This window comes from Ochotona princeps, chromosome 4 (assembly GCF_030435755.1).
Source record: "Ochotona princeps isolate mOchPri1 chromosome 4, mOchPri1.hap1, whole genome shotgun sequence".
In the NCBI taxonomy this organism is placed as follows: domain Eukaryota; kingdom Metazoa; phylum Chordata; class Mammalia; order Lagomorpha; family Ochotonidae; genus Ochotona; species Ochotona princeps.
In genome coordinates this window covers 94,458,589-94,479,075 of record NC_080835.1, presented here as the reverse complement: position 1 = coordinate 94,479,075, position 20,487 = coordinate 94,458,589, and the positions used below count along the sequence as shown (strand labels likewise).

General features: G+C 49.3%; 1 protein-coding gene and 1 non-coding gene across 4 annotated transcripts; both read left to right on the top strand.

The window, feature by feature from the left end:
- The first annotated feature begins 9,214 nt into the window (after positions 1-9,214).
- Positions 9,215-13,466, top strand: HSPA8 (heat shock protein family A (Hsp70) member 8). 3 transcript variants are annotated; one of them, XM_058664020.1, is made up of 9 exons: positions 9,215-9,232; positions 9,981-10,190; positions 10,370-10,575; positions 10,765-10,917; positions 10,995-11,550; positions 11,899-12,101; positions 12,309-12,507; positions 12,596-12,828; positions 13,054-13,466. In XM_058664020.1, the coding sequence occupies exons 2-9, from the start codon at positions 9,986-9,988 to the stop codon at positions 13,237-13,239; spliced, it is 1,941 nt and encodes a 646-aa protein (XP_058520003.1). In that variant the 5' UTR covers positions 9,215-9,232; positions 9,981-9,985; the 3' UTR covers positions 13,240-13,466. The 3 variants fall into 3 exon arrangements, with proteins under 3 accessions (XP_058520003.1, XP_058520004.1, XP_004585034.1); XM_058664021.1 differs by lacking the exon at positions 9,215-9,232 and adding an exon at positions 9,353-9,370; XM_004584977.3 differs by lacking the exon at positions 9,215-9,232 and adding an exon at positions 9,464-9,485.
- On the top strand, positions 11,745-11,832 carry LOC131480252 (small nucleolar RNA SNORD14). Its single transcript, XR_009245372.1, has one exon. It is a non-coding gene; the product is annotated as a small nucleolar RNA SNORD14 (small nucleolar RNA).
- Positions 13,467-20,487: the final 7,021 nt, after the last annotated feature.

The window sequence follows — 20,487 nt, the reverse complement described above, 5'->3', positions numbered from 1 at the left end:
GGAAATTCTGCAGAACTGAAGATTGTGAGATATAAGACCCTTCAGTCTCAGCAATGATACTGTACTTCTCACGTCAGATATCTGGGTTTTAGATAATACAGGCTCTGGGCCTTACAATAAACGTAGAGAACCATACTGGCTCCAAATCATATTCCATCAATTCTGCCAAGTCAAAGAAATCCAATTCTTTTATATGAAACAAACAAAACAGAAAAAGTAGATGGTATGATGTAGATGTTTAGAAAATAACCATTTCAGTCAAATACTTGCATCAATCTTAAATTTGTAAAATAAAGAGGTTAAAGACTTTGTTGTTATGCTGCATAAAAATGTCAAAACTGTTCCAAAAAGACATATGCAATTTTGCTTCCTTTCTGATGTTAAGCTGTTTATATTTCAACTTTTAAGTTGCCTTGTAATTGGGACTGTGTTTAAGCATCACAAAACCCAACTATTGATTATAGATGCATCTGTATCAGCAATTTAAGAAAGAATAAAGAAGGTGATACTGTAGGAGAGGCTGAAACTCATATAACTAACTCTGGAAATTTGTTTATCAGCTTGTTCCAACAAGGAGACTGAATATGATCAACTATTTGTTGATTTCATTCCAAACATACAAAGTACTTTTCTCTCAGAAGGTAAAATGCTAAGAAATGTGGAGGAAGGTAAAACTGATTGAGCAAGCATTTGTGTGTGTGTGTTGTGTGTGTGATAAAGTGCCAACAGAGACGCACACCGTAAAGGGATTCAAATACGCTGGAAAGGGAAGTCCACACTGAGAGACTCAGATAGAACTGAGAAACACCGTGGAAGTTCATGAGAACAGAAGAGCAGTAGTGACAGCAGTCATCACTCACTGAGCCATCGTCTGGTGCCAGACACTCTAAGCACAGTAATAGTTCGTCTCAATGTCTAACTCATTCTAACCCCACAGGGAGGGATTGGAGAAAACCAAGTCTCACAGTGGTTAAGTCAGTAGCACAACCAGGATGTAACCCAGCTTCTATGCAGCATGTTCCACCAGAACTGCCAGGTTCTGACTAGTCACCACTTTCATTCCTGTTATCCTCAAACCTTTACCCCAAACTCTGGCTTTTCTCTTCCTGCTTTCTCCCTTGCCTTAAAGCTTTTCACGTATACAGTGAACCCAAATTGTTATAGGCTGCCTTTGGCTTGCACATTAGTATTAAATTTCCAACAACTGTCTGTGACTTTTTTTTTTAAAGATTTATTTATTTTTGGGCCTGGCACAGTGGCCTAGCGGCTGAAGTCCTTGCCTCTTGCCTTGAACATGCCGAGATACCATATGGGTGCCGGTTCTAATCCTGGCGGCCCCGCTTCCCATCCAGCTCCCTGCTTTTAGCCTGGGAAAACAGACGAGGACAGCCCAAACACTTGGGACCCTGCACCCACGTAGCAGACCCAGAAGAGCTCCAGGCTCCTGGCTTTGGATCGGCTCGCCGTTGTGGACACTTGGGGAGCGAATCAACAGACGGAAGATCTTCCTCTCTGTCTCTCCTCCTCTCTGTATATCTGACTTTGCAATAAAAATAAATAAAAATATTTCCTAAAATATTTTTATTTATTTTTATTGAACAGGTAAAAGTGGAGCAGCCAGTACACAAATTGGTGCTCATAAGGGATACTTGCACTTGTAGGTAGAGGATTAGCCAATTGAGCCATCATGCTGGCCCTATCCCTATAGTGTGTGTGTGTGTGTGTGTGTGTTTAATTGGAAAGTCAGATTAACAGAGAAAAAGAGACAAAGATCTTCCATCTTCTGGTTTGCTCCCCAAGTGGCGGCAACAGCCAGATGAGTCAATCCAAAGCCAGGAGCCAGGAGTTTCCTCCAGGTCTCCCACATTAGTGTGAGATCCCAGGATTTTAACTGTCCTCTACTGCTTTCCCAGGCAAGCAGGGAGCTGGATGGGAAGCAGAGCAGCTGGAGCATGATCCAGCCACATATGGGATCCTGGTGGATACAAGGAAAGGATTTACCCACTGAGCCATCGTGCCAGGCCAGGTCCTAGCTATGACTTTTCATATGGTAAAGTTATAATGTTGGGCTTAGATTATAATGACTCATACAATTTTCGCTGAATGTTAACCGGAGTGTGGTGAGCACATCAACCACGCTGAAAATTCCCGAGCAGTGGCTGGTGCAGAGGGGTAGCAGGCTAATAATCCTCCACTGGGACCCTGGCATCCCACAGGGGTGTCAGCTGCAACACCGCTGCTCCACTTCCCATCCAGCTCCCTGCTTATGGCCTGGGAAAGCGCCGGGGGCGGTCCGAGGCCATGGCCCCTGTAAACACACAGGAGACCCAGAAGCTCACATATCCTGTCTTTGGAATTGCACAGCGTTGGCTGTGATGACCATTTGGGGAGTGAACTAGTGGTTAAAACCTCTTACATAACTATGCTTTCCCAATAAAAATATGTGAATATTAAAAAAACAAAAAAGAAATTGCAAATACACACAGTTGATTCTCCAAAGATTCTAAAAGGAAATAAATTTAGTAAAAATGTTTTAAAAGACTAAACACTAGTTCCGGCATAATGGCTTAACTGACAAATCCACCACTTGTGAAATGCCAGGATCCCATATGGTCGCCGGTTCTAATCCCGGATGCCCTGCTTCCCAACCAGCTCGCTGCCAGTGGCTTGGGACCCTGGGACCTTGGGATCCTGCATCTGCTGGAGAGACCTAGCGGAGCTCCTAGTTCCTGGTTTTGGATCAGCGCAGCTCCAGTCGCTGCAGCCATACGGGGAGTAAATAGGTGGATGGAAGATCTTTGTCTCTCCCACTCTACGTAAATGTGCCTTTTCAAAAAGTAGATGAATCTTTAAATAAATAAATACAGACATAAAAAACCTCATGCATTCCACACTTAGGACTTTGTTCTCCCTGTAGCTTTTTTTTTTTTTTTTAAGATTTACTTATTTGTATTGGAAAGTCAAATTTACAGAGGAAGAAAGACTTTCATCTGCTAGTTCACTACCCAAATGAGTAAAATCACAGCTAGGCCTATCCAAAGCCAAGGAGCCAGGAGCCTCCTCCAGGTCTCCCACGTGAACGCATGGTCCCAAGGCTTTGGGCCATCTTCTACTGCTTTCCCAGGCCACAAGCAGGGAGTTGGAAGGGAAGTGGAGCAGCCGAGACATGAACCGGCGCCACATGGGATCGTGGCACATGCATCGTGATCTAGCCACTAGGCTACCACACTGGGCCCTCATGTAGTTTTTTTTTAAGATTTTTTTCGTATCTATTTATTGGAAAATCAGATATACGGAGAAGAGTAGAGACAAAGAGGAAGATCTCTCTGCTGATCCACTCCCCAAGTGTCTGCAATGGTTGACAGGGTTAATCAGAAGCCAGGAGCTTCTTCTAGGTCTCAAATGCAGGTGCAGGGTCCCAAGGCTTTGGGCCTTCCTCAACTGCTTTCCCAGGCCACAAGCAGGGGGCTGGATGGGAAGTGGAGCTGCCCAGGACACGAACCGGAACCCATATGGGATCCCAGCGCATTCAAGGCAAGGACTTCAGCCAATAGGCAAATGCGCTGGACCCCTCATGTAGTTTTTATGTCCTGCATTTAGCAGCCTTCCAAATGGACAAATGTTAGAAGAAAAAAAAAAAAGAAATTCAATCAGTTTGCTACTTGAAAGCATCACCAATATATACATACAATAATAAAGAGTCAAGCTTATACAGCACATCTTCTCAGATTGCTGTGGCACAACAAGATATTTTAAAAGCTCAAGGCACAAGAGTTGTGGCTTAGGTCCTCGGATCCCAGCTCTGAGCTCTGCCCTGCTCCCTTGTAGACATTTGGGGAGTGAACCAGTGTTGACGTCTCCCTTTCTCTCCCTGTCAGCTAAACAGAGAACAGAACCTTTTAGCACGTTGTCCTGAATAATAAAACAAACACAGCGAGAACTTCATTATCAGTTACAGTCCACTCACTGGGCTTCCGTGTGTTCTCAAGCATGATCTGGTTAGACAGGTAGGACACGGTGGGGAGGACGCTGGGGTTCCTTGGATGCTGTTCTCCAGCAGCAATAATTTGTTAAGTGGCATTTGGAAAGCCAAAGTATTCAGAACAGCTTGAGACATTCTTCTGGTTTCAAATTTCTCTGAGGAAGTGCAATCAATAAAGTCTTGGGACAGTCAGCACATAAACTGCATCTTTTAATCATGTCATTGGGTTCAACAAAGGCTGTTTTTAACATCTGAGGTTTTTTTTTTAAGATTTGTTTATTTATTTATTCTTTTTTTTATTGCAAAGTCAGATATACAGAGAGGAGGAGAGACAGAGAGGAAGATCTTCCATCAGTCGATTCATTCCCCAAGTGGCTGAAACGGCCAGTGCTGTGCGATCTGAAGCCAGGAACTTTCCTCCAGGTCTTCTATGCAGACGCCGGGCCCCAAGGTTTTGGGCTGTCCTTGACTGCTTTCCCAGGCCACAAGCAGGGAGCTGGATGGGAAGTAGGGCTGCCAGGATTAGAACTGGTGACCATATGGGATCCTGGCACGTTCAAGGCAAGGACATTAACCACTACATATCGTGCTGGACCTGAATTTATGGTAATTTCAATCATTTATTTAGTACTACCCTGCTAGGCTATATCTCCTGCTGCTTAGCAGAAGGACAAGGGCTGGAGGTGGGCAGGCTGTACTGGGCTGCAGTGCCCATAAGCCAGGGCTGGAGGTGGGCAAGCTGAGCTGAGCCACAAGATCCAGGGTATGCATGAGTTCGACGGGATGTTGGATGGGCCAGGCTAGGCTGTGGAACATGCCAGCACGGGCAAAAACCAGGGAGCGAGGCTGGGGACGGGGGTTATTAGGGGGTTGCCCTGACTAGGCTGTGGCACCCACTGGTGTACAGGAGGACTGGGCCAGTGCTGGGCTGGGCTGGGTGGACCTGTTCAGCCAACAGACCTTGGAAAGACTTTTTCAACCCTGGTTGGCAATGAAGCCAACGATCTCAGAACAATCAAAACCACTCAAATGACACCCTCGGCAGGTTCTTCCCCACACAGAGGTCTCTGGAATGTTAGCAAATGACCTTAGCCCATCCAGCCAAGCACAGCCCCATCCACTTCCCCATTCCCTGAGAATAAAAGGAAAACAAAAAACCTGAAATATTTGTTTCCACCACCTTTCTCCATACCTTGATCCTCCCCACCCTAATCAGAGGTCCAAATGGGCATGCATCTCTCTCAACTATGTAAACATTAAAAACAAAAATTACATGAAAAAATTTGATTTAGAAGTTCATTCAATCAACAGTACTCTAACAATTACCTTAATAACCAGTAACGACACAAAAATAACCCTGTTTGTCCTTTCTTGCTCTGGCCTGTCCATTTTAAGGTCAGCTTCCCGTTCTTCCAGAACACTTCAAGTTGCTGACCCAACAGCTATACCAGAAAGGACTTACTTTGAATTCATATTTTACGGGCCTTCCCATCTACAGTGCAAACCGAGCACCCACTCCATGTCCCCTAGTCATATCTCCCTTGGCACAATAGCTTTGAACGAGATCAAATAAAGCTCCTAACTTCCTGGCTCTTGGATGCCTGAGAACATGAGAGACGCTGGATCCTGACAATACCTTTAAGAATCCTTGGGTTCGGAGCCTAGCGGCTAAAGTCCTCACCTTGAAAGCACCGGGATCCCATATGGGCGCTGGTTCTAATCCTGGCAGCTCCACTTCCCACCCAGCTCCCTGCCTGTGGCCTGGGAAAGCAGTAAGGACGGCCCAAAGCCTCGGGACCCTGCACCCGCGTGGGAGACCTGGAAGAAGCTCCAGACTCCCTAGTTTTGGTTCGGATCAGCTCAACTCTGGCTGCTGTGGCCACGTGGGGAATCAATCAGTGGACAGAAGACCTTTCTCTGTCTCTCCTTCTCTCTGTAAATCTGAGTTTTCAATAAAAATAAATAAATCTTGAAACAAAGACAGATCCTTGATACTGAGAAAACAACTGTAAAGGCAAATTCCAGCTGGACACAATTGAGGACTAAGGATAATCCAGCCAAGCACAAATCGTTACAATATCTTTTCCCTGTTGTCTTGTCTCTCTAACCACATTGTTAGAACTCCCGTGCCTGGAGTAGTAACTGACAGTGGAATCCTTGTCACTGCTGTTTTATGCACAGGACAAGACTCTAAGCACTTGATTTATATTTTTTTAAAGATTTATTTTTATTGGAAAGTCAGATATACAGAAAGGAGGAGAGGCAGCGAGGAAGATCTTCCATCCGATGATTCACTCCCCAAGTGACTGCAACAGTCAGAGTTGAGCTGATCCACAGCCAGGAGCCTGGAGCCTCTTCCAGGTCTCCCATGTGGGTGCACGGTCCATCTCACTATGCTGTCCTCAACTGTTTTCCTAGGCCACAAGCAGGGAGCTGGATGGGAAGCAGGACCACTGGGATTAGAACTGGCACCTATATGGGATCCCAGCGCATACAAGGCAAGGACTTTAGCTGCTGAGCTACTGCACTGGGCCCTCTTTGATTTGTATTTTTTATTTAGTTGAGTGCAAGAGAAAGGGAGTGTCAGTTCACTCCCTCCAACTAGAATACGCACTCTTCATTTTAATGACTTCAACATGTTGTCATGGTGTTTCACACAGCAGGAAGCAGATGTTTTCTGAAGACACCATAGCCAAACTGGGTGTGAATTCCAGGTTGCACAATCCCATGTTGGGTCAGCACATTACACTTCCTCATCTACAAAATGAGGACCCCACCAGCTGCTGCCCCTCAGGTTTGCAGTGAGAATGAAATACATGCCGAGCTTAAAACCACGGCTTGGCATGTGACAAGCACACAAAAATATTAGTCAATACCCTACTCTCCGTCCAAAGCACTAGGCAGCACACTCCGCTGCGGTCTCCTGTACCCAAAGTTCAACTGTAGATCGTGAATGAATGTGCTGCAAGAGATGCAGACAGACCTCTTATCTTGAGCTTTAAATGCATAAACTTTGAATCATTCCATTCATAAAGAACAAAGTCCAGATCTTAGTACCTATTTTGGGAGTGATTAGAAACAGGTTATTTGTTCTGCCTTAATCACTGCTATTGGGTGGAATGCTGCAAAACCAGTGGATGCTAACCCCAGGTCTATTACCCCATGATTCAGTAACTAAAAAGCAGGCCAGTGATATGGCGCAGCAGGTAAAGCAGGCAGCCACCTGTGAGCTGGCGGTCCCTATGTGCGCCTGTTCCTGTCCGTCTGCCCCACTTCAGATAAGGCAAACAGCTGGGAAAAGCAGAAGGCAGCCCAAGTGCTTGGGTCTCTGCTACCTTAATGGGAAACCTGCAAGAAGCTCTTGGCTCCCAGGCACTGCCGCCGTCTGGGGATTGAACCATGCTTATTTCAAAGTCAGTGACAGAAAATCTCTTGAAACTAAGATGCTGTATGCTTTTCAAAGGCTAACTGAAAAAATGCAAAATGCAGACTATTGTTCAGAAATGACTTCCTCAGATTCGCACTTGTGGTGTACAAAGAAAGACCACACACACCAAAGGAAACTGAAAGGAGTGGCCCACAGCACACATCTTCCTCCTTCTGGAGTGTTCCCTGAATTACACTGCAGTGCAACTAATAAAAAAAGACTGAAGATTTGGGACACAAAAAGTGCTAGGTTTTTCTCCAGCTCAGCCAGCTGTTTATCTCCACAAAAGTAACATGTACAAACTTTATTTTTTTGATAGGGGTGAATTATACACCTCCGAAAACCGTTTTAATGATGACATAACCAATGAGCAGTATGCACACGGGGGAGGAAAAATTAACTTGTTGGGAGAAGCTGAATCTTTCTCTCCCAGACCCCAAGCTCATCTTCCTCGCCAAAGGCAGATTAGAAAATAGCCTTCACACTCAAGTCGGCCGTGTCCTGGCTCTACTGGGCGCTGACAAGGACAAGGTGTCCTTACCGCCTCTGCCTGCCTCATTCCCGCTGTGTGGAAACGGAATTCTCGCCCTCCTGAAAATTCTACTAGGGTAGCCTTAAAAAGACCGCCTCCCCCACCCGCACCTACTAAACAGGCATCTACAAAACAGGAATACTAGCTGCCCTGACCGGTAAGAGAGGTCACCTGGCAAGCACCCAAGGAAAAAGACGGGCTCTTCAAAACACGGCCCCAAGTGCCTGCCACCCTGCACCACCAACAGGTCGAGGCACCATTGTTTCCCGTACTGGGCTTAGTCACGTTTACTTTTTTCCTAAAGGCGTCTCGGCTTTGCCTGCCACTTAATTTTTTATAAAAGGCAGGCAAGAAATCGTTTCTGGAGAGTAAAAACGCACAAAAAGAACAATCTATGTCGCTACCGAAACTAGGATTTTTCTAATGTCTGCCGATTTCAAGGGGCGGGGGGGGGAGGGAGACGATTACATCTTCAGTATTTCTTTCATAATAACAGAGCTGTTGGGCTAGGACACGTGGGGGAGGCAATGGATCAAAAAGTGAATGAGTTCCCGACAGAAGGAGGGGAAAACCGCCAGGATCCAAACTCAAACGGGTTGGCCACCTATTTGCTCGGGCATAGGGTCATTTTGGGGGGGGTCTTTGAGAGGTCGAGGCCCTCCAACCTCCGCTGCTGGGGCTGCCTGCCTACGCCCTATCCCGAGGTCTCAGCTCTGCTTCTGCGCCGAGCAGCGGCCTGGCGGCTCCCTCCAACGCCAACCTGGGGTGCCCCCCAAACACGTTAACTCCAGCAGAACCCCTATTCCTCGAAAACGTATGGTCGGCTGCAGCCCCTCGAGGTCAGCCCAGGCCCTAAGACACGCTGCTGCGAAACGAGCCTCCGTGAGAACGGAATGGGTTTAGAGGACAGATTGCACTCGCTGGGTGAGGATGAAGGAAAACCTGGATGGGGGAGGGGAGCAACAACCTTCGCGGCCATTTTGTCCTCGCTCCACTTCCGTCTTCTCCTCCCTTCGGGCCCTGCCTTTCTCCCGGTTCCGAGAGCGCCAGGAGGCCGGCTCACGCTGCTCTCATTGGTCACTTGCCAGTGCGCCCGCCCTTCTCCCGCGCGCTCCTTCCGGCCCCCACGCCCGCGCCGGCCTGAGGCGCGTGCGCAGCAGCGGCCCGCGCCCCTCCCCCGCCCGGGGTGACTGAGGACTCCCTCGCGCGGGGTCCGTCAGCCCCGCCCGCGCTTTCCCCGGGACCGCTCGGAGAGCGGGGGCGAGCCTGAAAGTTCCAGAACGCCGCGGTGGTGCGTCATCGCGGGGCGGGACGGGGCGGGACCCGGGGAGTGGAGCCGGGCTCGCCATTGGAGCGCGCGGCTCGTCTTGGACGCTATTGGTCGAGGCCCCATGATGGACGGCCGGCAGGGGCGGGCCCCTTCTGGAAGGTTCTGAGACAGGGTATAAGAGAGAGGGTGGCGGGCGGAAACCGGTCTCGTTGGGGTCGCTCGCAGCTGCTGGGCTTGCTGTGCTTTTCCGAGCGGACCCGGGCCTACGCGCACGGTAAGGCCTTTGTCCTTCGAGGCGTCGGGGTTGCTGGGAGGGGACGAGACGCGAGCCGAGCGGGGCTGTTGCAAGGCGCGGCCGCCGGGCGGCGGGGGAGGCTCCCGGGCGGGCGGTGGCGGGCGAGGCGGTGTCCTCCGAGGCGGGATGGCCGGGGCTGCGGCCGCAGCGGGGGAGGCGGCCTTGGCGGGTCAGGGGGCATCGCCGCCCTCGGGCGCGCCCGTGGCGTCGGCGCTCGGCCCTGGCTCCTGGAGGCGGTCCCCCCGAGGCTTCCGCGGAGCCGCCGGCCTTGGCGGGCGCCCAGCCCCGGGCTGCGGCTCGGGGGACGCGGGGCCTGCAGGCGGCGGGGCGCACCACGTGCTCGGGGCCATGGCGGACGGGCGCGCCCCGCTGCGTTGGCACGGCAACCCGGGCAGCCGCGACGGGCGCTTTCGCAGCCGGGCCCGAGGAGCTGCGTGCCGAGCGGCCGGCCTCACGCTCCCGTTTGTCTTACAGCAACCATGTCTAAGGGACCCGCTGTCGGCATCGATCTGGGCACCACCTACTCGTGCGTGGGCGTCTTCCAGCACGGCAAGGTGGAGATCATCGCCAACGATCAGGGCAACCGCACCACCCCGAGCTATGTCGCCTTCACTGACACCGAGCGACTCATCGGTGACGCTGCAAAAAACCAGGTGGCGATGAACCCCACCAACACGGTTTTTGGTGAGCTGATTTTTTTTTTTCAGTAGTTTCTTTAGGGCCCTAGATGTGGGGGGATATTTGGGGCTGTTTCCAGGAAGCAATTGGTCTGCTACATACATTTGAATATTGTGAGATTGCACTTAAGGGCTTAGTTTTTATCGGATTTGGAAAGTGTTAAGACATGCTTAATGCTTTTCTAGATGCCAAACGACTGATTGGACGTAGATTCGATGATGCTGTTGTCCAGTCTGACATGAAGCACTGGCCCTTCATGGTGGTGAATGATGCCGGCAGGCCCAAGGTGCAGGTGGAATACAAGGGGGAGACGAAGAGCTTCTACCCAGAGGAGGTGTCCTCCATGGTCCTGACCAAAATGAAGGAGATTGCGGAAGCCTACCTTGGCAAGGTGAGCTTAAGGCGGGAGTGAGTCATTAGCAATAATTTGTATTTCTTGATGATGTTTTTGAGAATTCCAAACTGATTGGGGGCTTAGCTGGTTGGATTTGTGATTCTGGGGAGAATAACTGAGTTTTGGACTGAGTTAACATTTCCTGGCATGAGCAATAACTTGGGAGTTGGTTGCTTTCCTTTCTAGACTGTTACCAACGCTGTGGTCACAGTGCCCGCCTACTTCAACGACTCTCAGCGGCAGGCCACCAAAGACGCCGGAACCATCGCCGGTCTCAATGTTCTTCGGATCATCAACGAGCCAACTGCTGCTGCTATTGCTTATGGCCTGGACAAGAAGGTAGGTAACACTTATCACAAGTTCAGGTGAGGAATAGCAAGGCCTGTTACACTAAGTTCACTGTCTTTAAATTGTAGGTTGGAGCTGAAAGGAATGTGCTGATTTTTGACCTGGGAGGTGGCACTTTCGATGTGTCTATCCTCACAATTGAAGATGGAATCTTTGAGGTCAAGTCCACAGCTGGAGACACCCATCTGGGTGGAGAAGACTTTGACAACCGCATGGTCAACCATTTCATCGCAGAGTTCAAGCGCAAGCATAAGAAGGACATCAGTGAGAACAAGAGAGCAGTCAGGCGCCTGCGCACTGCTTGTGAGCGGGCTAAGCGCACCCTGTCTTCCAGCACCCAGGCGAGCATTGAGATAGATTCTCTGTATGAGGGAATCGACTTCTACACCTCCATTACCCGGGCTCGATTTGAAGAGTTGAATGCGGACCTTTTCCGTGGCACCCTGGACCCTGTTGAGAAGGCCCTTCGAGATGCCAAGTTAGACAAGTCGCAGATCCATGACATAGTCCTGGTGGGCGGTTCCACCAGAATTCCCAAGATCCAGAAACTGCTCCAGGATTTCTTCAATGGGAAAGAGCTGAACAAGAGCATCAACCCTGATGAGGCTGTGGCCTATGGGGCAGGTAATCCTTTACCCCAGCTGGGGGCGCGGGGGGCACCAAGCTGGCCGCCTGATGAGGCTGTGGCCTATGGTGCAGGTAATCCTTTACCCCAGCTGGGGGCGCGGGGGGCACCAAGCTGGCCGCCTGATGAGGCTGTGGCCTATGGTGCAGGTAATCCTTTACCCCAGCTGGGGGCGCGGGGGGCACCAAGCTGGCCGCTATGATGAATGATTCCTAAACATTCGTAGTTTCCACCGAAAGCCTTGGCTGATGATGGCCTAACTTCCTTGGATGTCTGAGCGACAGATCAGTTTGTAAGAGGATGCATGTGTGTGTTGCACCAGATTTTAACCTTGACTGTTTTACCAGCTGTGCAGGCAGCCATCCTGTCTGGAGACAAGTCTGAGAACGTTCAGGATCTGTTGCTGTTGGACGTCACTCCCCTCTCCCTGGGCATCGAGACTGCTGGTGGAGTCATGACTGTGCTCATCAAACGCAACACCACCATTCCCACCAAGCAGACGCAGACCTTCACCACCTACTCAGACAACCAGCCTGGTGTGCTCATTCAGGTGTGTGGGGCACAGTGTACTCTCCAGGAGGTTGGGGGAAGGTCCGCTGTGATGATTGACTCCAAAACCATTCGTAGTTTCCACCAGAATAATCCTTGTTGGCAAGTTCCTTCCTTGGATGTCTGAGCGATCAGTCTTCCCAGTTGAGCTTAGATGCTTGGAAGTAGGACAAAAACCTCATTTTTGTGTATGTGTGTTCTTTTAAAGGTTTATGAAGGTGAACGTGCTATGACCAAGGATAACAATTTGCTTGGCAAGTTTGAACTCACAGGCATACCACCTGCACCCCGTGGCGTTCCTCAGATTGAAGTCACCTTCGATATTGATGCCAACGGCATCCTTAACGTCTCTGCTGTGGACAAGAGCACTGGCAAAGAGAACAAGATCACCATCACCAACGACAAGGGTAAGGCTTGGGCTTCAGTGCCATCTTTGACAGGTTATGGGCTGTGTCTTAAACAAGTACGGTATTTAAACCATTGCTTTATTTACAGGCCGTTTGAGCAAGGAAGATATTGAGCGGATGGTGCAGGAAGCTGAGAAGTACAAAGCTGAAGATGAGAAGCAGAGAGACAAGGTGTCTTCCAAGAATTCCCTTGAGTCTTATGCATTCAACATGAAAGCAACCGTTGAAGATGAAAAACTTCAGGGCAAGATCAATGATGAGGACAAACAGAAGATTCTTGATAAGTGCAACGAGATCATCAATTGGTTGGATAAGAATCAGGTCTGTCATTTACGAGGTGACTGGGGTGGGCTTAGGAAAAGATAGGGTCACAATGATGAATGGTCCAAACATTCGCGGTTTCCACCAGAACTAAACACTGTTGGCAATTACCTTCCTTGGATGTCTGAGTGACCAAGATCTCTGTCCTAGCTAAAGGCTTACTTGGGTTTTGTTACTAGGCTTCCCCACTTTTAGATGACACTAAAAGGCGTTTTTGTTTTTCAGACTGCAGAAAAGGAGGAATTTGAACATCAGCAGAAGGAGCTGGAGAAAGTCTGCAACCCCATCATCACCAAGCTGTATCAGAGTGCAGGGGGCATGCCAGGAGGGATGCCAGGCGGCTTCCCTGGTGGAGGAGCTCCTCCCTCTGGGGGTGCTTCCTCAGGGCCCACCATTGAGGAGGTGGATTAAGCCAACCCTGGTGTAGATGCAGCATTGTTCCACACTAAAAGATGGAAGGACCTAAATTTGTAGCAAATTCTGGCCGTTTTAAAGTTCGGCTGCTATAGTAAATTACTGGGCATTCTCAATACTTGAATATGGAACATGTACACAGGGAAAGGAAGTAACATTGCACTTTATATGCACTGTATCTAAGTGGAAAATGCAATGTCAAATAAAACTATTTAAAATTGGCACTGAATGGTTGTCTGGCTTTCTAAAATACCTGGGTAGGTGCAACCAGGTGCTGCATGGTACTGGGAACAGTGTCCTACAGTAGTTGTAGTACTGTAGGGGGATTTTTAAGATTTGTCTTGACAGGCTTTGGGTTTGGAGACAGATTCTAGAATAAGGGGTTAGATGGCTCCGATGGGTAATGTAAGGACTTCAGGTGGTTTAATGCTTGTGTTAATCTGCCACCTGGTGGATACAGCTGATACTTGGGATAAGTGTAAAACACATAAGGTGACCCTGTCTTGAGTATCCTAGCTCCTATTATCTAGGTAGGAGGTTTCTGGCAGCACTGCTCCAGTCAGGTGACCCTAACTTAAAAGGGCCTTGGGATTGTCATGACCAGTATGCAGATGCTTCACAAGTGCATAGGCAGTCCTGGAGTCTGGGATGGGGTAGTATGACTAGCTGTGGGTGGTGGTAGGAGACAGTTCTGTAGAGTAGCAGCACATTAATAAAAAGTGCAGTTAATGAAAAGGAACCATGTCTCAGCATTTGGGTGTTTTAATCACAGGCAAGTAGCTGCTGGGTGCAGATTTTCCAAGTTTATAGATCTCAATACAAAAAATTGCCTGTTAATGCTGTGATGGTCTAGTATTTGGCCACTAGGTGGCAGTAGCAAAACGACAGGACCTAGCACCCACAGTAACTCGTGCAAAAATCTAAGCCACTTGTAAGTGGCTAGTAGGGGTGGCACTGTGGGTTAAACAATTGGGGCATGTAAGTGAAACTGCAGAGCTGTGCAGCAGAAGTCACTGGACCTTTGGGAAGTTGGTGGAAGACATGAAATGTTGCATTTTTTTTGAGGGGGCAAGGTGCCAACAAACTATGTTGCACCGATTTCAAAACTCCACAAGTGAGCTATTCTCCCACAGTTGCAAGTGAAGCACTTGCTAAATTGGGATTAGCAATGTTTCTAAGACTAAAATGAGAATTGTGGAACTCAGGAACACCCCGTGTAGGGAGGCCCCAGATTCTTGCAGTCCACCATTTTCTCGTTTGCTGGGGCCTTGAAAATAAGTTTGTGAGGTTTTAGGGGTTAGGATTGTAGTGTTGCTTGATTCCAGTGTTCTGGGGTTATTGGTGAGAAGATATAAAGTAATGCTCCTTGTAGTCAAATTTAAGTGTTGGGAAACATGGAATACTGCTCTGCAAAGAGGACCTTGTAATTGCAATCTATCTGAAGCTGCTACTGCAGCAGGCCTCCAGCCGAAGGTCAAGTTCCTCTGTCATGTTCTCCCCCAACTTTCCAAACCATGCCGAACTCAATTTCCAGTGGTAACTCCTCGGGGAGCAGTTTGTCATCAAGTTTGTGATGAGACTTTTGGCTGTGAAATGTTAAGTCCAATCACATATGTCACAATCTGCCAAGTTCTGCGTTACATGGTGATTTGGTAGCAAGAAGAGTGACGGTACAAGGGCTGTTCTGCTTTTGTGAGCTGGCAGTAAAGCTGAAGCTGGTGATGGCAATTGACAGCCCATCGATTGGGACTAACAGTGCGTGGAAGGGACAGGGTTGGGGCGAAGTAGGGAAGAAAGGATATCGACAGCCACTCGCCAGGATCCCGGCAGCTTTTAATCTCTTACAGCCCTCTTAATGCAACATCCAGGTCAACTGCATTTACTTTGCCAGCTCTGCCCGCTGCCCTGACTGTGAAAGCAGTGGGAGGCCACCCCCAGAGTGGCTCGTAGTTCCCCAGCATTGATTCTTTGATGCTCTGGGGTGTGAATTATAATTATTTCATTAAGCCCCTTAATGGGTATCAACTATGAACCTTCCCCAGGCCAGGCCGGGGAGGCCAGGGCGAGGTCTACAGCACTAATCTCTGTTCATCTCATTGCCACCAATTGTCCTGCTCTAGCCCTTTATATTTTTCTCTCCTATTATCCCGTCTAAGGTTTTAGTGGGAAGCAGGTCGATCTACCCCTAGAGAGGAACTGGGAAGAGGAGTTGGCTGATTTGGGGAGACTGGAGGGGAGGGCACGGTTGAGCAGATAGCAATGCTGGCTGTTCACACTAGGGACTAGATGATCACCCAGTCAGATCTTCTTTGCCCACTCCAGCAGGTCTGTGTGGGGAGGCGCTCGGGCAGATCCGGTAGCAGGGTGAGGGCCCTTGCCGCTGTGTGGCTGCGAGTTCCCTGAGCTCTGGAAACTACTTCCTCAAGACATTTCGTCGTTCTTGCTAGGGTGCAGTGGATTAAATAAGGGGTGTGCCGCACTGCCTTGTTCCCTCAAGGAAGCTATACTTGGTACACTGGGAAAGAGCAAAGTACAGGGTGTTAAGACACTTCGTGGGGAGTACTCCTCGATCCAGCCTTACAGCTCAAGGAGGGTTTCCGGAAGAACAAAGAAGTGCCTAAGCTGAGCCTGAAGGAGGAGGAGGAGATGGCCACGAGACAGGGACTGGCACTGTGTGAGAGTCGGGTAAGCTGCCTTATCTGTTGCTGACATCACAGAATTCTGCTCCCTGTCCAGCTCCCGGCTGGTGCTCCTGGAAAAGCAGGACAGCAGCCTGGAGTGCTTGGGGCCCTGCCGCCCAAACAGGAAACCAGAGGGGGCTCTGGGATTGCTGGATTCCTGGCTTTGGCCTGGTCTGTTTCCAACCATTGCAGCCATTTGGGGAGTGAACCAGCAGATGGAAGGTCTCCCTCTCTGCTCTTCCCTCATTCACCTGCTCCCTCCCTCTCTGCAACTCTGCCTTTCAAAGAAGAAAAAATGTATCATTTGTTTGACAGGCAGAATGAAAAAGGGAGATCTCCGGCCAGGATGAAGCCAGGAGCCAGGAGCTTCTTCCAGGTCTCCCACGTGGTTGTGGGGCTCAAGTGCTTGGACCGTCCTCCACTGCTTTCCAAAGTGCATGAGCAAGTAACTGGATTGGAAATGGTGTTTAAACTGGTTCCCATATGAGATACTGGTACTGCAGATGGTGGCTTTACTCACTAGGCCACAGCTCCAGGCCTAATAATAACTTTTTTTTAAGATTTTTTTTTTTATTTTAAAGTTAGATATGCCATAAGAAGGAAAGACAGGAAGATCTTCCATCTGATAATTCACTCCCCAAGTGACTGCAAGGGCCGGTGCTGCGCTCATCTGAAGCCCAGGAGCCGGGAGCCTCCTCCAGGTCTCCCATGCAGGTGCAGGGTCCCAAGGCTTTGGATCATCCTTGACTGCTTTCCCAGGCCACAAGCAGGGAGCTGGATGGGAAGCGGGGCTGCCAGGATTAGAACCAGCACCCACATGGGATCCCGGCGCATTCAAGGCAAGGACTTTAGCCACCGCGCCAGGCCCCAATAACAATAAGTCTTCAAGAACAGCGTTTTCCAAAGACCTAACAGTGGAGAGAACACATGAGATTTTGGGACCTCCTGGAGTTGAGTAGGGCTCACCCTTGGTAGATGGGTGGGAAAGGTGCCTCCCCAGCTCTCATTCTAACAAAGCGAGAGCCTTGTGAAAACCTCCAGTCCCGAGTGTCACTCTGCGTCATTCGACCAGAAGCTTTCTTGCTTGTCCCATCCTTTTTTAAGGCCAAGAGTGATTTCTATTTCAGGTCCTTTCCTTTAGTTCATGAGCTGGCTTTGACACATTTACACTGTTTTTGACATGTCTCTGGTCCAAGTGCACTCAGTTTCTCTTTGAATGTGGGCTGGCCTCAGGAGCTGTGGGGAAAGGTGGCTCCCCCGTCCAGGTGATTGCCACCAGGCTGCTGGCACCTCTCCCTGGCTGTGCGCTGTAGCACTCTGCAGCTGTCCTGTAGCCGCTGTCATTCTCTCTCCCGCCTGCTCCCTTAGGCACATGTGCCGATCGGGAATATCTGCACGGAGACATGCCTTAGGAGGTTTGGCTCCCTTCCCTCCTCCGAGCAGATCCTAGCACAGGCACCAGACAGGAGTGCAGAAGCCTTGGAGATGGCCCCTGCCCAGGCACCGCGGAGTGCTCCTTCAGCACACACTCCAAGAGCGCCGTTCAGCTAAGCCCAGTTAGCTCTCAGCTTCACAGGAAAAATGCACATTGGCTTGAAGTGATTGTTTTGGGGTAGTTTGTTGCACAGTGAGAGTTGACTAGACTTTAATTAAGTGTGATTCCTAGGCCTTACAGGAAGTCTTCACACCCAGCAGAATGAGTCCCCTAATGATATTCTCCTTCTAGAATGTTTTGGTTCTTCTAGATCTTTGACTTTTGCATACAGAGCATGCCACCAAATTGGGAAGAATTGACACCTTAACAACATTGCATCCCCGTCCCCAAATATAGTGTAGCTCTCCACCTGCCTTCTTTGATTTTTGTCAACAATGTTTTATAGCCCAAAATGAAGAAACTTTTTTTAAGATTTTTAAGATTTATGTATTTTTGTTGGAAAGTCAGATATACAGAGAGGAGGAGAGACAGAGAGGAAGATCCGTTCAATGGCTCACTCCCCAAGTGAGCTGCAATGGGTGCAGGGTCCCAAGGCCTTGGACCGTCCTCGACTGCTTTCCCAGGCCACAAGCAGGGAGCTGGATGGGAAGCGGGGCCGCCAGGATTAGAACCGGTGCCCATATGGGATCCCGGCACGTTCAAGGTGAGGACTTTAGCTGCTAGGCCACAGCACCACCGGGCCCAACTCAACTGCTTTTCTAGGCCACAAGCAGGGAGCTGGATGGGAAGCGAGGTTCCTGGATCTAGAACCGGCACCCATATGGGATCCCGGTGCATGCAAGGCAAGGACTTTCGTTGCTAAGCTATCACACTGGGCCCAAAGAAACTTCTTAACTTTGTTCCTGTTTATATTGGTTTTATGCTATAGTAAAGGGGCTTGTCTTTACATTTCATACTACAGCAACTTCTACTATGTAGGTATATAATTGCACTTATATATTTACCAAATGTTTGATCATGCGAAATTCACTTATTAATCCTAATTGTTGCTTGCTGGGGTTTCTTAAGATTTTTTTTTCTGTGAGCACTAATGTAATTCTTAAGTAAATATGCTCTTTCTCATTCCTTCTAGACTGTCAGTGCGAAAGGCCTTCTACTTCCTTTTCTTAATGTGTTATCTAACACTTCAGTAAAATGGTGACCACGGTGACAAGACAGTTGATCTGCTTTCAACCTACAGTGTAATATGTCCTGATTAAGTATGAGCCTGGCACGATAGCTCAACTGGCTAATCCTCCCAAAGCAAGTGCCAGCATCCCGCATGGACACCAGTTCATGCTCCAGCTACTGTGTTTGCCATCCAGCTTCAGGCTTATGGCCTGGGAAACCAATGGGGGAGGACCAAAAGCCTTGGGCACTTGAACCCTCGTGGGAAACCTAGAAGAGGCTCCTGACTCCTGGCTTGAATGGAAGATATTTGTTTTCTTTTTAAAGAATTTTTTTAAATTGGAAAGCTGGATTTACAGAGAGAAGGAGACAGAGAGGAAGATCTTCTGTCTACTGATTTCACTCCCTAAGCGGCCGCAACAGCTGGAGCTGAGCTGATACAAATCCTGGAGCCTCCGCCATGTCTCCCACGCGGGTGCAGGGTCCCAAGGCTTTGGGCCATCCTTGACTACTTTCCTAGGCCACAAGCAGGGAGCTGGATGGGAAGCGGAACAGCCAGGACACAAAACGGTGCCCATATGGGATCCCGGTGCATGCATAGCAAGGACTCTAGCCACTAAGCTACTGCACTAGGTCCCAGATGGAAGATCTTTCTGTCTCTTCTTCTCTGCGTAACTCTGCTTTTCCAATATAAATAAATAAATAAATCCTTCAAAAGTCACAGTTGCTTTGTTTCCAACCTACCCCTTAGCACATCACCATTAAGTATGATGTGAACTTTGATTGGGATTTTGGATACACGCAATCTGACTCCAAGGTCCATCTGGTTGATCTTCACACCATAGTGACTCCACCAGGGAAGACTCCCAGGCAAGGGCCTGTTGGTGTTGTTCCAGGTCGGCTCCGGTCCCGAGATCTCACTGCCGTTCCAGAGGGTCTCCTTGGCCAGCTCTCCACAATGTGATGAGATCCAGGGGAAAAGGCAAGCACAGCAAAGGGACACAGGGGCGCCTCACCACACCCTTTTACTCTCCCCTTGCCACTTACTCGAGTGTGACTGAGAGTTCTCAATCAACCTGAACGGCTATCGTACGAGAGAAAATCCAGCTTTAGGGCCCAGCACGGTAGCCTAGCGGTTAAAATCCTCGCCTTACGTGAATCCCATATGGATCTTATATGGACACCGCTTCTAATCCCAGTGGCCCTGTTTCCCATCCAGCTCCCTGCTTGTGGTCTGGGAAAGCAGTCAAGGATGGTCCAAAGCCTTGGGACCCTGCACCCGCGTGGGAGACCCAGAAGAGGTTCTTGATTCTTAGCTTCAAATCAGGTCAGCTCTGACCAGCTCAACTCCAGCCGTGGCGGTCACTTGGGGGCGTGAACCAGTGGACGGAAGATCTTTGTTTCAGTCTCTCTCTGTAAGTCTGCCTCCCCAGTAAAAATAAACAGATCTTCAGATCAACTGGCCTTTCGAGTTCAGCCATATTAACATGGTCACTTACCAATCTGAGGCTGCTTTGTTTGTTTGTTTTAAAGCTTTGTGTATTTTTTATTGGAAAGTCAGATATATGGAGAGAAGGAAAGGCAGAGGGGAAGACCTTCCATCTGCTGATTCACTCTGTGTCTGCTGCACAGGCTTCAAGCATGGAGACCCAGCCAGTTCTGGCATATGCATTCCACGGTCAGATCCTATGATTCTCTCCATGGTCCAGTTGGGAGCGTTCCCAAAGAACTCTCACCAGAGGTGACCCCAGACCTGACTCTTCCAGCTCAGTCCATCCCCCACATGAACCTACACACACATTGATTGTAGTTTCTCGATCAGTCCTATCCCCAGCCCCCTCTCATACGCAAACCAATGGATGCTGCAGTTCAGCCCAGCCCTGTCCGCCACACACTCGGCCCTCATTCACACCAGCAGGAACGGCAGCCCCAGTTGGAGTGACTCCCAGTCACCCCTCACCA

Excerpts from the sequence above, each read along its gene's own strand:
- HSPA8 (XM_058664020.1), top strand. The coding sequence starts at position 9,986 with ATGTCTAAGGGACCCGCTGTCGGCATCGATCTGGGCACCACCTACTCG. Across the intron at positions 10,576-10,764 it reads CGGAAGCCTACCTTGGCAAG|ACTGTTACCAACGCTGTGGT; the intron begins GTGAGCTTAAGG and ends TTTCCTTTCTAG. Across the intron at positions 10,918-10,994 it reads CTTATGGCCTGGACAAGAAG|GTTGGAGCTGAAAGGAATGT; the intron begins GTAGGTAACACT and ends TTTAAATTGTAG.